This window comes from Salarias fasciatus, chromosome 7, assembly GCF_902148845.1.
Source record: "Salarias fasciatus chromosome 7, fSalaFa1.1, whole genome shotgun sequence".
Taxonomy (NCBI): domain Eukaryota; kingdom Metazoa; phylum Chordata; class Actinopteri; order Blenniiformes; family Blenniidae; genus Salarias; species Salarias fasciatus.
This window is the reverse complement of record NC_043751.1, coordinates 30662174-30678254: the sequence shown is the minus strand read 5'-3', so window position 1 is coordinate 30678254 and position 16081 is coordinate 30662174. Positions and strand designations below refer to the sequence as shown.

General features: G+C 47.4%; 1 protein-coding gene across 1 annotated transcript; it reads right to left on the bottom strand.

The window, feature by feature from the left end:
- Positions 1-2221: 2221 nt before the first annotated feature.
- On the bottom strand, positions 2222-16081 carry cotl1 (coactosin-like F-actin binding protein 1). Its single transcript, XM_030096094.1, has 4 exons — positions 15633-16081; positions 14692-14774; positions 5253-5410; positions 2222-4634 (listed from the first exon to the last, which is right to left on the bottom strand). The coding sequence occupies exons 1-4, from the start codon at positions 15704-15706 to the stop codon at positions 4524-4526; spliced, it is 426 nt and encodes a 141-aa protein (XP_029951954.1). The 5' UTR covers positions 15707-16081; the 3' UTR covers positions 2222-4523.

Genomic DNA, 16081 nt, shown 5'->3' with positions numbered 1-16081 from the left:
CCATTTTCATGTCATGGATCTCTAAAACGTAATGAAACCTTTGCGTTTTCACTTGAAAACGTGGCGTAAACAGGGCCCGAGGCTGCAAAATCATAAACTCGGCTTTCCGACAAGATGATGTGAAGAATACATATCACAAAAAGAACTGCAGCAAGCCATGTTCGCACGCACTACGCATTAAAATGACAAATTTTGATTCATTCTAAAGGATTGTGCAGTTAATTTAATTAATAAATTTGACTTGATGGACTGTCCTAATCATTTCATATCTTGTCAAGATGCTGGAAAAAATGGAGAGAATCAAAGACAAGTGTCATAAAAAGCTGGTGGCAAGAGAAAGAGCACTGTTGTGTGGAAGAAGAATCCAAAGCACAAATAGATGAACATCCTCAACCTACAAGATCATATTTATTACAAATTCTGACACTATTATAGAAGAAACCCTGAAGAAACCTCCAGGCTTTGAGTTGCATCAGACGTTCATGCAACTTACCAGCAGTTCCTCTTTTTTTTTTTTTTTTCTGCAACAATGCATGTTTTTGTATAAAAGAAAGAGAAATCCACCTTCTGATGAGAGATAATCTACATTGTGAAATCCCAGTAATTCCCCTCCTGAACACTCCAGGTCTCAACAGGCTTCAGCCGCGGCTCACGTCACTGCAGCGGCCTCGGGTCGATCGGCGGAGCTCCCCGCACGGAGCGCCGTCGTTACGCAACGTTACGCAACCGGCAGCAGATCGCCGCTCATTAATCCGGCCAACGGGCCGCCGTAAGAGGATCACACGCCACACACGGGCCGGGTTTAAACAGCTGGGGACCATTGATTGACCCGACCCGGGCCTCAGACTGGCCGCGGACAGGAGAGAACACACCAACCATCGTAAATCAATGCTGCATGCGGACGGAGAGGATTCAACCGTCGGCATCCAGATTCAGTTAGCAGTGATGGACTTCTCGTTGTGAGAAATGACATAAGTATTGATGAAATGAATTCAGAAGCATGCAGAAGCAATTTACAGGTGACCAAAAAAAGTCAAAACATCAAACATCAATTCAATGGCTCAAATATTTGAGGACAAGTATTAGCTAAGTGGTTAAAGCAAGGTAAACATCTTTTCTTCTGACTGTGCTAACAGTTGGACAAAATGCTAAACTGGGTAAATAGGTCAAACTAAACTAAGAGGTTAACTAGCTGCAAGAAATTGGTTAAAATGGATCAAATTAATTCAAATAAAAGAACAGAATGTAAAATAACTTAAGTAGTAAATTTGTAAAATATTTAGCTATATATTTCACAATTATAGCTGAACAGGTTAATTCAAGGACTACAAAAAAGTTAGCTGCCATAAATAGGTAATGTATGCTAATTTAAATAGGCTAATGCATGAAAAATAAAAAATAATAGATAAAAAAATGGATAATTTTTTAAAATTTTATAAATGACCAAAACGTTTAGCTATGAGTTGCGTATACATGATAAATGTAAAACAAAAAAACAAAAAAAAAAAACAAATACATAAAATATGCAAGAACTAATGAAAGGTTAAAACTGTTGGCTAGTAAAGATACTTCTCAAAACTGATAACGAGGTATTCCGAGCACATTTCTTAAAATAGCTCCAAGTGAACAAAAAGCTTCAATAAAGGTTAAAATAATCAGTACTCAAGTAACATGTACATGGTTAAAGTGGACACCATGCGACAACATATGGTATTTACTATTTATTAATACAAGTGAAGAATAAAATGCTATATGTGTTAGCTAGAAGGTACAGCTAAAGAACACGTAAAAAAGATTAAAAATAAAGCTGTTATCAGTTTCTTACAACTTATGACCTCAACTATCGGCATGAAAAAGGTGTTAAAATAAGTAAAATCCATTTAAATGGTGGAAACAGTTAACTAGCTGGAGTTGAAATAGTTAAGATAACTATCAACAAGGAACGGCTAATAGTTAGCATTTAGGCTATACGACCAACTGATGAATGGTTAAAGTCAATATTATCTGGTTTAAAGTGATTCAGTAAATAGTTAAATGACTTATATCACAAATGAGTGTAGTTGGAACATGAATGGATGAATTGGTACCAAAACTCGAGCTTGGCGTCAGCATCATTATCTTCACATGACTGTCAGGATAAATACTGAGATCCAGAAAAAAAAACAATAAAAAGACACACCATGAAGCAAATTTGGAAAAAACGTCCATTTTATTTTTGAAATGACTGCTTTTGTGCCCATCGTGTTGTATTTTTTTATTTTTTGCATGATTTTTTTCTTGGAAAATCTTTTTTTTTTTTTTTACCAATGTCCAAGTTAGCAATGCTCTTATAAAATCAAATTAAACAGGTAAAACTCGTAAGAGAAAATAACATTCATCTCAAAAACGAAAAGTTTAAGAAGAAAAAAAAAAAAACTATTTCTTTTCATTTATTTTTGTGCCGGGGGGAGGAGGGAGGGGGGTTGAAACCAAAAAAAAAAAAAAAAAAAAAAAACCAAAAAAAAAAAAAAACAAAGAAAAAAAATTAAAAGAGAGAGAGATGCTACATCCGAGAAGTGGCGCCTTCGGGGCCGGCATGGCGAGCCCGGGGGGGCCGCGTCCGGTCCCCACCTCCCCAAACACGCTTCCAACGCCATGGAGGACGGCCAATCACAGTGTAGTGTCCACAAGCTCCCATGATGCCCCTCTCTCCATGGGAGATGAAGGCAGTCGAACACGGCAGGCTACAGGATGCACGGACACATGGTGAGATGAGACACCGGAGGGACAGACCGCCGCCGCCGCCGCCGCCCGCACGGGGCAAGGCGGATGAAAGGGCCGACCCAAACAAGGCCGGGCGCCGCGGCGGAGACCCTCCCCTCCGGAGGTTCAGTGTATCATGACTAGAAGCATGTCGGTGTCGGACGCATGCCTGCACACCAAAACCAGGAGGCCGGCGCCCGGAAGAAACCCGCTACGGTTTCCGGAAGCGAAGCCCTTCTAGTCGGTTTGTTTGTTTGTTTGTTTTTTTCCGATGAGATGACGACGCACGAACGACACAGTAGATAACCAACCATGAGCCGACTGGGGGAGGAGCGAGGCTCGGACGACGGACGCTCCGTTTCAACTCCGTCACCACCGCACGCTGCCGCTGTATTGCGCACGTGACCACATTCGGTAACTTCCTGTTCGCCAACAGGAAGTTACCGAGAGCACACGGAGACACGGCTGTGCTGAGATGTGGCGCGCTGACGAGTCACTGGAACGTTCAGAAAACAACGTGTTCCCACTGCGAAGCAGGAAATTCACAGATAAGATTCACAGTACGAGCGCCTCGAGCCGCCTGCTGGCAAAGTTTGGAATTTCCGAGGTTTCGTGAACGCACCACCAACGAGTGCCGTCGGAATTCTAGAACTTTTATATCACGAATAGTTTGAACAGATCCTAGAATTCACTTGGTAGGAAATTTAAAATTCTACATTTTGAGCATATTGAAAAAAATGAAGCATTTGTGAAATTCCACCATTTAAGTTACGTTGTTCAGTTTATGTCGGAAAACACAAAAGTAAATACAAATTGTATTTATTAATTTCTGACTTCTGGGAAAATGAAGAAAAACAGTAAAATTTCCAAAACAGACACAAGTTGTAACATTTAATGTTTTTTTGAGGTGATTTGTCACATTTTTCCAGTTTATTTCCAGCAAATGCAGCTGGAATCAGAATCAGTAGATTTCTGTTTATCATGAGACATTAAAATTCCAGCTGTGCAAAATGTTCTTGATGCAGAAAAATGTGCTGGAAGATTTTTTTTTTTGGGAATCTTCAACCATAAAAGGGTTCATACCGACTACTCTGAACCTCCATGTCATTTAGAAATGTCTGATTTACTTTGTTCAAAGCCCAAAGGAGAAATGTAATTTTTTTTGTGCTTTTTTTAATGTTTAAATTTATGTATTTTCAAATGAAATTAAATGGAAAAATAAATAAATAAAAAACGTCACTTGTGTCATTTCAGTCAGCTGTAAATAATCCAGTGGGAGCGTCATTAGGAATGAAAGTGGCTGCGGGGTTAAAATGGAGCGTCTGAACCGTCTGGGCTCGTTTACATGAGCAGGAGTCTGGAACCGGACCAAGACCAGGGCCGAGGCCTGTTCTCCACGTTTGGGTCTGATTTCATTGGTTTCGTCTGAATCAAACACCTGAAACCTCCTTCGCCGTCCGCTCACTCCGGTTTCCTGCGTTCATTTCTTCATTTCACGCGTTCAGATGTAAAAGAAGGAAGTGAACCAGATTACAGATTACAGATTACAGATTACACACGGGAGCGTTTCAGTCTGACTCGAATCACGAGACGCCGTCGGTCCGACTCCGGGTGTGAACGAGCTCAGTGTCGCCGCCGCCGCCCGTCCTCGTCCTCTCCCCAAGAGGTAGCAGCCCCGCCCATCACCCCCCCCACCCCTCCCCCCTCCTAACGAGATCCGCCCCGCCCCAGACCCCGCCCCGCCCCCGCCCAGACCCCTTCCAGTGGAGCGTGGCACTTGTCTACTCGGCCTGGGCGTCGTAGTTGGCTCCGCCCGCCTTGATGACCTCGGTGCGGATGTACTCCTCGTCCAGCTCCTTCGGCTCGCTGATCGTGAACTCCTTGGCGAAGTTCTGTAAAAAAAAATAAAAGAACGCATCAAGAGGAAGTCTAAAAATGAAGAGGAACCGGGTTATTGGTGAAGACGAAATGATTACTGATTATCGTCTACAGCTGGATGTTAGTGGAAGTTACATCAGTTAGCAGGACAGAGAGACAGCAGCTCTGCAACATCTTCCACATCCAGATTACAGAGCATCTTCCTCCTCTGACATCCATATCCTACAGACTACAGAGCTTCTTGTTTCCATGAACATAACACACTGTCGCACTGATAAAAGACAAAGCGAACGATTCCCCTCTGCAGGCATTTCTTCCTCTTCTTGCTCCTGAACGTCTCCTGCTTCGTTCTAAATTTACTCGCTGCTGCGTCTGATTTACTTTCATCTCTCGAGTCTCACATTTGGAGCGGCCGGCTTCAGAAACACATCTCAGTCCGTCAGGATTAAATCTGAGCTCAGGAAGGTTTCACTTAACACCTTCCTGAGCAGCTTGCTGCAGTCTTAGATCCAAACTGATCACACTGTGTATTTTTTTGACACAGAACATATTTATTATTGCGATGCAGCAGTTTTTTTAACGAACCGGGCTTTTAGCTTTGGCGGTGTGTGTCCAGCGGGGCGTGGTCTCACCTGCACGATGTCTTTGACCAGCGTCTTGTCGGTGCTGATCTTGGCGCGCTGCAGGACGCCGATATTCTCCCCGATCCAGGTGATCAGGGTGAACTTGGCCCGCTTGCTCATGGCGTCGCCCGTCGTCACCCGGACGAAGGCGAAGAGACGGGCGTCGTCTAGAAGAGAGAGAGAGAGACAAAGACGGCGTGAAGGTCAGACCGGGGGGGGTCAAACATGCGGCTCGTGGGACAAAGCAAGGTCCAATTTGACAAATGTCACAGATTCAACAGTAACAATGAAGCAGCTGCCAAACGTTCAAGAGTCCAAATCACTGGACCCAAAGCCAGGAATTAGTCCGAACACCGGCCTCAGTCTCCACCGGATCAGCTCAGAGTGTCAGGAATGGTTCAGAGGAGAACCGTTAACCCCTTCACTGCCAACGACGACCTCCAGACTCCATGAAACCCAAACTTTCAGAAACTTTCTGTACATTTTCCTCAGACGGTTTAAACTCACAGTATTTCACTTCTAGATATTATATATTCATACTGGTGAAAATTCAACCCTCGTAGGAGATTTGTGCGTTTACACTGCGGTGTTTTGAAAATGACGGAGTCGGGAGTCTTTTGAAATTGCTGCGTTTTCCTTTTACCATGGAGATGGACCACTTTCCAATAAGGTGCGTTTTCTCATTTCTACAGAGACAGCGTGGGAGCATTTTCAAAAAGTTGCATTTTCCTGTTTCCATGGAGACAGAGCATTCTTAAAAGTTGCGTTTAACCATTTTACACGGATACAGTGCATTTTCAAAAAAACAAAAAAAAACAAAAATAAATAGATTTGTTGTTTCTATGGTAACTGAGCATTTAAACAAAGTAGCATTTTCCCTTTTTCATGTTGATGGAGCATTTTCAAAAAGTTGCTTTTCCCTGTTTCGAAGGAGACAGATTCAGGGGCGTTTTCAAAACGTTGCCTTTTCCTGTTCACATGGGTACGGAGCATTTTCAGCAAGTTTCCCTCCGGTTGCCACGGTTACAGATTGGGAGCGTTCTCAGGTACTTCCAGCCCCGGAGCTTAAAAACACTTCAAAAACTGCCACGGAGTAAATGTGACTCAGACCTCAACACGTTCCAATAAATGGGCGGGAAAGCCGAGGTCAAAGGTGAAACGGACGGCGTTTCAGAGCTCCTCCATCACTCTGTGGCTCCGCCTCCAGGAACACATGACTCATCTTCGTCTTCCAGATGTTCCCCGACTCCCCGGCCGGCGGGACAAAGACCCGCCATCACTCGGGAATTTACGAGTCGAGAAACAGAAAACACGTGACAGTGAACGCACCGCCGGGACGGCAGCTGTGAGGAGCGGCGAGGAGCGAGCGGCGAGGAGCGAGCGGCGAGGAGCGAGCGGCGGTCTGGAGAACGCGGCTCAGGAAAGAGACGTTCTCTCCAAAAAAACAAACTTTACCGACGTTCTCTGCTGTTTTACTGTCAGGTATAATTAACCAGCTGGAGGAACTATGACAACACACACACACACACACACACACACACACGAAGGTTTTCTGGAGAAATCTGAATTACTCCAGACTTTTTACTTCCACATAGAGACGTTAAAGCTGCTCACTTAGAAGAGTGAATCAATCCAAAGTGATCGTATCAGTGAACATTATGTAAGTGAAGGAGACTCGCTGTGGAATTCAGTTTCAAATCCAACAGTAAAGCTTGAAAACAGCATTTTCTGTGTCTAACAGCTGCAAAACACCGTTGACTTCAAAGCTCTGCTGAGCGCCGGGAGTCTCCGTGGAGCTCCAGCTGGACCAATGTGGGACAGAAAAGAGGCGTTTTCCAAATTCTCACTGTGTTTAAACATCGTCCCGCAGGAAAAGGCCTCATCTCAGAGTCTCTGCTGCGGCGCTCAGGGGCGCGGCTGAGTGCAGGAAATAAATACTAGAATCAAAATACAGAAAATTAAGATTTTAATGATTAAATCTGGTAAAAGTTATAGAATTATGACAAATCTTCTCCTGGTTGACAAGAAAGGGAGGCTGTGAAACATGCAAAGGCGGCGTGGATTTGTGTTTGCGTAGCCAGATTTGTGTGTCCCCGCTGAGATTTGGGCGGCGTGCTTAAGGCCGGCGTGCACAGATTTACATGTGCGCGTCTTCACCGTGACCTCCGGTCGACCTTCTGGTCTGTGGCGCCGCGAGCCTGTAAGTCCCGACTGAGGGAGGACAAAACCCACCGAGGTGAAGGCATTTACAGGTCCCGAAAGGACAAGGACACACACACACACACACACACACACACACACACACACACACACACACACACACACACACACACAGTGTGTAAAGAACATTATCAGTGTTTGTTTCCAGAGTCAGCTGATTCCTTCAGGTCACACTGACGGGTGCCACGCCCCGTTTCCATGACAACGACTCAAGTGAAAACTCATCGACTTCAGGTTTCCACGGTGACCTTAGGAACACGACGACCGTTTCCAGGGAAACGTCAGAAACACTGAAAACGATGGAGCCGGGAACATTTTACAGAGAGAGCCAAACGGAGGCGTTTATCAGGATGAGGCTAACGCTAGTAGCTAGCATCCACACACGGATCTACGGCCATAGGTCTGTGCCTGAAGCTCCTGCTGCGGATCCGATCCGGGTCCATAATGCAACCAGTGTAAAGGAGGAGGAGGAGGAGGAGGAGGAGGAGGAGGAGGAGGAGGAGCAGCGTTTCCACACGGGGACGGAGTGTTTTCAGACAGTTGTCGTGTAAACAGACACAAAACGTCGCCGTGTAAATTGAGCAGCTTGAAAAAGATTTTGAGGAACAAAGCATTTCTAGGAAAAGAGGCTGATAAACAGAAATCCTTTTCAAGTATGAATCTGGGCATTGTGTGTGTGTGTGTGGATCAGAAATGTCACACTCACACACACACACTTCCTCCTCTACCTTCCCTTTATCTCGGCGCTGACTCAGCAGCTTCCTGCCGCAGACAGAAAGAAAGAAAAACCCCGGCAGAGACGACGAGTTAGCAGAAGACCGACAGTTCGGTTCTGAATGAGTCACGTCAGCGGGTCGGAAGGTGGAAACCCGAGCCGCCTCCTGGGGGCGCCGTCAGCCGGGATCAGCTGGACGCCCCCCCAGAGGGAGGACCGGCTCTCGCTGGAGGTCCCACTGCCACTTCCTGTCCCAAAGCCTGTGAAGCTAAAGCGGCTCCAGAACCAGAACCTGCAGGGCCGGCGGTCAAGAACTGACGTGGAGTAAGAGACCATGAGTGTAGAATCGACACTGGCTCAGTAAACACGCCCCAGGGATGCAGCAGATATTCATGTTCCCCACAGGACAAGCTGTGAACTCAGGTCAAGGTGATTTATAATCTGACATGTGGAGGAAACGCTGGAGGATAAATCGGGGACCGCTCTGCGTTCTGGAATCTTTTTAGAAAATGTGAGACGTATAAAATGAGAACCTGAAAGCTTCTAAAGCCAAATGATGTCCAGCCGTCTGCTGGATCCTCACGACTCCTCAGGGACAAACCCAGCTGTCCACCGTCCCCTGAACGCAGCATTCAGCAGACAACACACTAATAGCTATAAAGTAAAAAACCAGTTTGACATTTTCCAGCCATATGGAGCTCCTCGGATGATGAATCCTTCAGATTTGAACCATGTGAAGTTTTTCCTCCTCCTCTCTGGCTGCTGCTCTCGCTCCTGACGACACACACCTCCTCGACACAAACTCTTCTACACAGAGACGTCACACGCTGCGCTCCGTCTGCCGGAAGCCCGTGACCTTTGACCGGCTGAAGCCCGGTTCATCCTCCGCGGAGGCTGAATGTTCCCAGTGGCTCCAAATGAGGCTCAGTGATGAACACTTCAAGCTCTCCACTGGCTTCCGGAGTGGTTTCGAGTCCAATACAAGATTCTGGTGTTTGTGTTTACGGCTTGTTACGACCCAGGGTCGTTGGGAGGTCACGGGGAGTGGTTTGTCGTGTTCTGCCGCTGCTCCCGCCTCTCCCCTCTGCACAGGTGCTCCGAGTTACGCTGATTGCTCCATGGACCAGCATAAAAGCCAGAGCGTGCACGCGCCCGGGGTGGTCGTTGTCTCTGTGGGTCGTGGTCGCTGCCTCGCTCCTCTGCCGCTCCACCCTGACGACATCCTCCCGCGGGGTCCTGCTCCCGCTCGCCGGCTGTGGGCGCTGGACTTCCCGATGACGTCCTCCTGCAGCGCTCCCTTCCCGCTTGTCGGCCGCAGGCTCTTGTCGGCCTGATGGCGTCCACCGTTCACCTTTTGGTTATGTTGGCGGCTCTTTTGTTTACTTTACTTTATTAAACTTTCCTTTTGTGCACATTTCCCGGTCTCTGTCTCCCTCGTTTTGTTGCGGCTTTGAGCCAGCCGTAACAAACGTGGGGGCTCGTCCGGGAAGTGGGAGATCTCATCCGCGTTTTGTTTTTGTTGTGTTTTGGCTTGGTTTGTTTGCTGTATTGATTTGGAGTTTGAGCGTGACCGTGGGGAAATCCTTTGGTTTTTTTTGGTCTTCAGTCAGGATTGTGCTTGCGTGTTTGTTCGGGGAGTGCGTCGTGACGTCATTGCCCTTCTTTGGACTTGTACACGCTCTTGGGAAGACACGGCTGGGAGTGCGTTCCACTTCCGGGTTTGGCGGAGCGGTAAAGGAATTGTCATCCGTGGTTTCTGGTCTGGCCTGCTTGGGAGACATTATGGTGACTGTATAACTTCTGATGTATAGCTTTTGTTTTTTGGTTGTGAAAGACGAGGATTATCCTTGTAGGTTCAGGCTCCGTTCTCACAAGGAGAGCGTGTGCAGTGGGTGGTTTTAGGGATGGAGACGAGCTGCGGGTTGTAGCATCCCATTCCCTTCCCCCTTACATCGGCTCGGGGTGTGTGCAGGGCGTTTTCGCCACTGCGAGCAACACGTAATTCCCACCGCCACGTCGGTTTTTTTTTTGTTTGTTTTGGTTGTGTAGCTAACGGATATCCTCGGCTTTGGTTTTCTTGGCTGTACATCAGGTTGATATCACTTGAGCTTTTGGGTCTCCAGGTTGGTTTGTTGGGCCATGGATGACATTGTGGAATGTTTTGTTGCGTCGCCAAGTTTTGGCCAGTTGGTGTATTGTGATAAGAAGCAGATTTCTGCCATTGGGAGGCATTATCAGGTGGATGTCGGGGATTTAAGAAGAGGTGTGGATCAGGTTAGAGGAACTTTGAGAACTGCTTTGATGGAGAAAGGCGTGCTGAAAGAGGAGCAAATGGTGGACCCACCTGGGGCATCAGTGAGTGCTGTGTTAACTTTTGAACAGCAGAAGGAGCTGTTGTTGTTTCGGGCACAAGCTGAAGAGCAGAGAGGTCGTTTGGAAATTGAAAAACTGAGGCTTGAAAACGAGAGGCAACGAATGGAGCTGATCCGTGACGGACGATTGGAGGGTGATAAGCGTCCACAAGGACCGCGTGGAGGTCAGTCAGATGATCTGAGTGATCTGAGACTTGTTCCACGGTTTAATGAGGAGGACCCTAAGAGTTTTTTTCTCTATTCGAGCGTGTCGCAGAGGCTAGGGATTGGTCGGATTCGACTTGTGTACTTTTTTTGCAGTGTGTGCTGGTTGGGAAAGCACAGCAGGCATGCTCTGCTTTGAGTGGTGTTGACGGCGCCCGCTACTCGATGGTTAAAGCTGCAGTTCTAAAAGCTTATGAACTGGTTCCCAAGGAGTATAGACGACGTTTCCGTGGTACGAAATGGGGTTATAAGTCACACTTGGAGTTTATGCGTGTCTTGGTGACAAATTTTGATTGCTGGTGCTCTTCAGCAGGCGTGAAAACCAAAGATCTTCGTGAGCTTATTTTGTTGGACCAATTCAAGAACTCGGTGTCTGAGCAGATTGCCGTTTATGTCAGTGAGCATGGAGCTACGCCTGTGGCAGAGGCTGCTGCTCTCGCGGATGATTACCATCTTATTCACTTGGGCAAAACGTGCAATTCTGGCTACCGTGACAAATGTAAACGATCGGATGGAGCAGAGTTTAAGACGGGTTGTGTTCGTGACTCTGATCAGACCTGCAATTATTGTCACAAGCGTGGACACTGGAAGAAGGATTGTTTTGCACTGAAGTCTCGTTTGAAAGCTGCATCTTCTAAGCACATGATGTGTGCTGCGTCTGCTGTTGGTCCTGTTTTTTCGGAGGCTACCACTGAGGTTGCTCCAGAGCTGAAATCTTACATGCCGTTCATTACCGAGGGCTTTGTCTCTCTTTTGGGCAGTAGTGTGCATGTGCGGATCTTGCGTGACACCGGCTCAGTTGATTCCTTCATCGTAGCTTCTCTGTTACCATTTTCTGAAAAAAACCTCTCTTGGCACTTGTGTAGCTATAGTGGGTCTGGGCATGAGTGTTTTGAGTGTGCCACAACATAAGATGATGCCTGACTGATTTCTTTCGGGGTGAAATCTCCATTGGTGTTCGTCCAGCATTGCCAGTGGATGGAGTAGCTCTGATTTTGGGGAATGACATTGCTGGTAGCAGATTGTGGGCCGGTGTTCCCCCTCCAGTCAAAGTAATCGGTGAACCAGGCGAATGCACTCATGAGGATGAAGTTCTGTTGCCTGGAGTCCTTGGGGCTTGTGTGGTTACTCGGTCAAAGAAGAGTGTCAGCACGGTCGGAGATGATGATTTTGCACTGCCTGTTGCTCCGTGGTCCATGTCTCGCAGTGAGCTTGTGAAGGAGCAGGAGGCGGACGGCACCATGAAGGAGCTCTTGGATCAGGTCGGCACTCCTTCTGAGGTTAGAAGCCATTCTCATTGTTACTTTTACCACGAGGGCGTGCTTATGAGAAAACGGACGCCTCAGTTTGAAGGATTTGTGGGGGAACCTGTTTACCAAGTGGTTGTGCCAGGGCAATTTCATAAGATTGTTTTGCATATTTCTCATAACCAGTCTTGCCATCTTGGCATCAGGAAAACGTATGACTGAGTTCTTAGGTATTTCTTTTGGCCTCGCCTGAAAAGACATGTCTCTGCATACTGCAAGTCCTGCCGTATACGTCAGATGACGAGTTAAACTCACCAGGTTCTCAAGCCTGTGCCACTCAGTCCGATTCCAGCTGTTAGTCAGCCTTTTGAGCATCTGCTGACTGACTGTGTCAAAGTACACGGTATCCATCTGCGTAGCATTACAGCTAAGTCTGTGGTCCATGCTTTTTCTCAGTCTCAGAAAACTCGGCTTTGTCAGGTCAACTTGTTGGAACCTTTCTTCTCTCCAGGCAACGGGGGGAAAAACAGTCGGAAGCTCATCCTCGGTGTGTGGCTTCGGCTCCAGTGGTGGCAGAGCTGGGGGTCGGAGATCCGCCTGAGCCAGATGAGGCTGTGGTGTCTGGACGATTGAGGAACAGTGACTTGTTGACACAGTTGGACAATTCTTTAGCTTATCTGCATCTGCATAAACGCACTCAGGTTGTTGGCTTGGTTAAAGAGTTGCTCTGTCTTTTTGGTGACGTTTCATCATGTGACACCTTGATTGAACACGACAGTGATGTCGGTGCTTCGCCACCAATTAGGCAGAGGTTCTGGTGGTGGTCCGGTGGTCGTGTACGTGGACCATAACCCTCATTTTCCTCAGCAACCTGCAGTCGCCGAACCGGCGGCTGATGCGAGGGGCCCTTTTCCTCCAGTCCTACACACTGGAGATCAGACACATCAAAGGCCGTGACGATGTCGTCGCTGACGCGTTGTCTAGGTCTCCTGTATGTGACGAGGTGGGTTGACTGACACTCTTCTGAAGTCCTACTACTCAACCTGAGAATTGTTTAGTGTGGGTTTTTTTGTTGTTGTTTCACTGGGTTTTTTTATAGGTCCTTGGGATTGGGTTAGTTAAGGCCCCTACTCGGGTCCCTTTTTTCGTAGGGGGGTGTTACGACCCAGGGTCGCTGGGAGGTCACGGGGAGTGGTTTGTTGTGTTCTGCCGCTGCTCCCGCCCCTCCCCTCTGCACAGGTGCTCCGAGTTACGCTGATTGCTCCATGGACCTGCATAAAAGCCAGAGCGTGCACGCGCTCGGGGTGGTCGTTGTCTCTGTGGGTCGTAATCGCTGCCTCGCTCCTCTGCCGCTCCAACCTGACGACATCCTGTCGTCCTGATGGCGTCCACCGTTCACCTTTTGGTTATGTTGGCGGCTCTTTTGTTTGCTTTACTTTATTAAACTTTCCTTTTACGCACATTTCCGGGTCTCTGTCTCCCTCGTTGTGTTGCGGCTTTGAGCCGGCCGTAACGGGCTATAAATGGGCATAGCGTTTGATGTTTAGCCCCTTTTAGTACTGTGTTTCTTAAAGTGTTTTTACTTATTTATTTTACTGTTAACCGCATTTTGGCGGTTGGAAGGCGCTTTAGAAATAAAATTTTATTTCCCCAACAGGAGCAAATAAAGGCTGGATTTTTAGTCATTTTGCATCCATGAAGTCATTTTCTGTCCCATTTTGGCTACAAGTGGTATAATGTTGTTTCCTTTTGGTCATTTTCTGCCTTGTGTTGGTTATTTTTATGTTTATTTTATTTCATTCTGCATCCCTAAAGTACCTTCTTGTCTGATTTTGGACAATGTTGAGGTAATTCTATATTTTTTTGCTCTGATTTTGGTCACTTTCTGTCTATATTTGGTTGTTTTTCTGTAATTATTGCATTTTATCTTACTGTATTTGTTTGAGCTTTTTTAGTCATTTTGCATCCCTAAAGTCGTTTTCTTTCTGATTTTCTACACTTTGTCAATTCTGCATCTTGTGGTTGTTTTTTGTTATTGGAGCATTTGTTATGAGTGTATTTTATCTTTTTAAATCATTCTGCATCCCTAAAGTCATTTTCTTTCTGATTGTGCTCAGCTCAGAGTTGATCCTGTGTGTTTTTGTTCATTTTGTGTTGTGTGATTTTGTCTCTTCACTCAGTGGATCGATCAGGGGCCAGGACCGGGTCCTGGGGGCTCCTCCCCTCACGCTGCCTTTATTCTGCAGAGCGACAACTTCAGGGCTAAATAAGGCAAAGGGAGTGTGTGTCTGTGTGTGTGTGTCATGATGACGGCGGCGGCCTGAGCAGGAACCGGTAGCCGAGCCGAGCCGAGCTCCGTGACACCCGGGTGAGTCCAGCAGAGGAATGTGAACCCCGAGGCGGCGGCTGTTCAGCCAGGCAGCATCTGAAACCGCCACACCCAAAACCTGAGAGGGAACTTCCATCCGCACGCCAGAAACACTCACAAGCCCCATCTCAAAGAGCGTTCTCTTCGAAATGAAGCGGCCAGCACAACTTTGCGGAGCAGATTATGCGGTGTAATACATGGAGGGTGAAGTGCTTTGACAGCAGAGTCACCCGGCTGGAGGCCAACAGTGACAGAGTCTTAAGAGATTAGCGTCCTGCCAAGTCGAGCTGGGCTCCACACCCCAGGCCCCCAATCCCGTTACCTGTGCATATCTTCTTGAAGTCCTCATAGTCAATCCCTTGTTCTGCAGGAACGATCTTGGATCCCTCATATCTGAACACAGCCCTGCAAGGGAGGGAGGAGAGGTTGGCACAAAATCTGTTGATTCACGCACAAAAAAAAAAAAAAAGCGCCTCAAAGAACCCAAAAGGAAAAAAATCAATAATTAAAAATCCTCCACCACCACCTCCTCCTCTGTGCATCGGCCGTGTGTCACCGCTCTAACGTTTTCCTCTCTGAATACAGGACAAAGGAAATTACTTCTCCCCCGCTGGGCCTGATCGCTGCGCGCTGTTTGACCGCTAAACGCGCAGAATACAGATCAGCCGCATGTCGAGCGCGCAGGACCCCCAGAGCTGTGCCCACATTCCCCTCTCTTCATAAATATATCTGCAGTAAATAGCTCTGGGGTCCATCTATGCAAAGCGAGACAATGCTCAATGTCTCTTCCTCGCGCGTCCTCCTGAAGAAGCGAGCGGAGCTCCATTTAAATTTCGAGGAATTTTAAACATTCGCGTATAAATATTTGAATTTCCATCGCACAGAATATAATTTACGATGTTTTAAGTGTCTCTGATATTATACATTTAATTCGGCTGGTATGGATTTAAGGATGTGGCGTTTGTTTTCATGAAATGTTAAGTTTTACTAAAAAAAGACAATCCGTTAACCGGGGCACTCCTCTCCACCGAACGGACAGCGCAGTGGGCGGTAACAGTGGATGGAATAACACTTTTAACTCATTAAAGATTAATTTAAGACGTGTCGAAGTGTTATTCAGCAGCCGGAGTCATTCATAGTGCTGTCTCTTTCAGCCGAGGTGGGTGTTTTAATGAATGAGCTGTGCGTTTGGTGAAAAAGTACAGAGATGTAAAAAAGCCCACATTTCCCGGCGGAGTCTGGAGCGGCGTCCCGCACACTCACCAGTTGGTGTCCGTGCTGTCGTCCCTGACCTGGTTGTAAGCCTCTCTGCAGGCTTCTTTATCGATCTCGGTCATTTTTCCGGGCGTCAGGGAATCGAACTCACGACCAAACGGGGTCCAGGTAAAAACCGGGCGGAGGAGGAAAAAAAAATCAAACAAAACAACGCAAAACAAAAACCTGAAGAAAGGGCGTCTAAGTGGAGTCGGTGATGCGCATCAGAGACAAAGCGAGTCCCGGTAACGGTGCACGAGGAGCCGAGGCGCACTGAGAGGCGAGGCGCGCGGCGCGGACTTTAACGGGAGCAGACGGCGGGCCTCCTGCGCGCGGCGCGGCGCATTTCCTGGATGCGGGCGCTGGATGGGCGTTGGTGATGGTGCTCGTCAGGCAGGTTGCAGCCGCAGACAGTCACAGAGGAGCCACGCGCACGCTGCGTCCACCTCCTCCCGCGC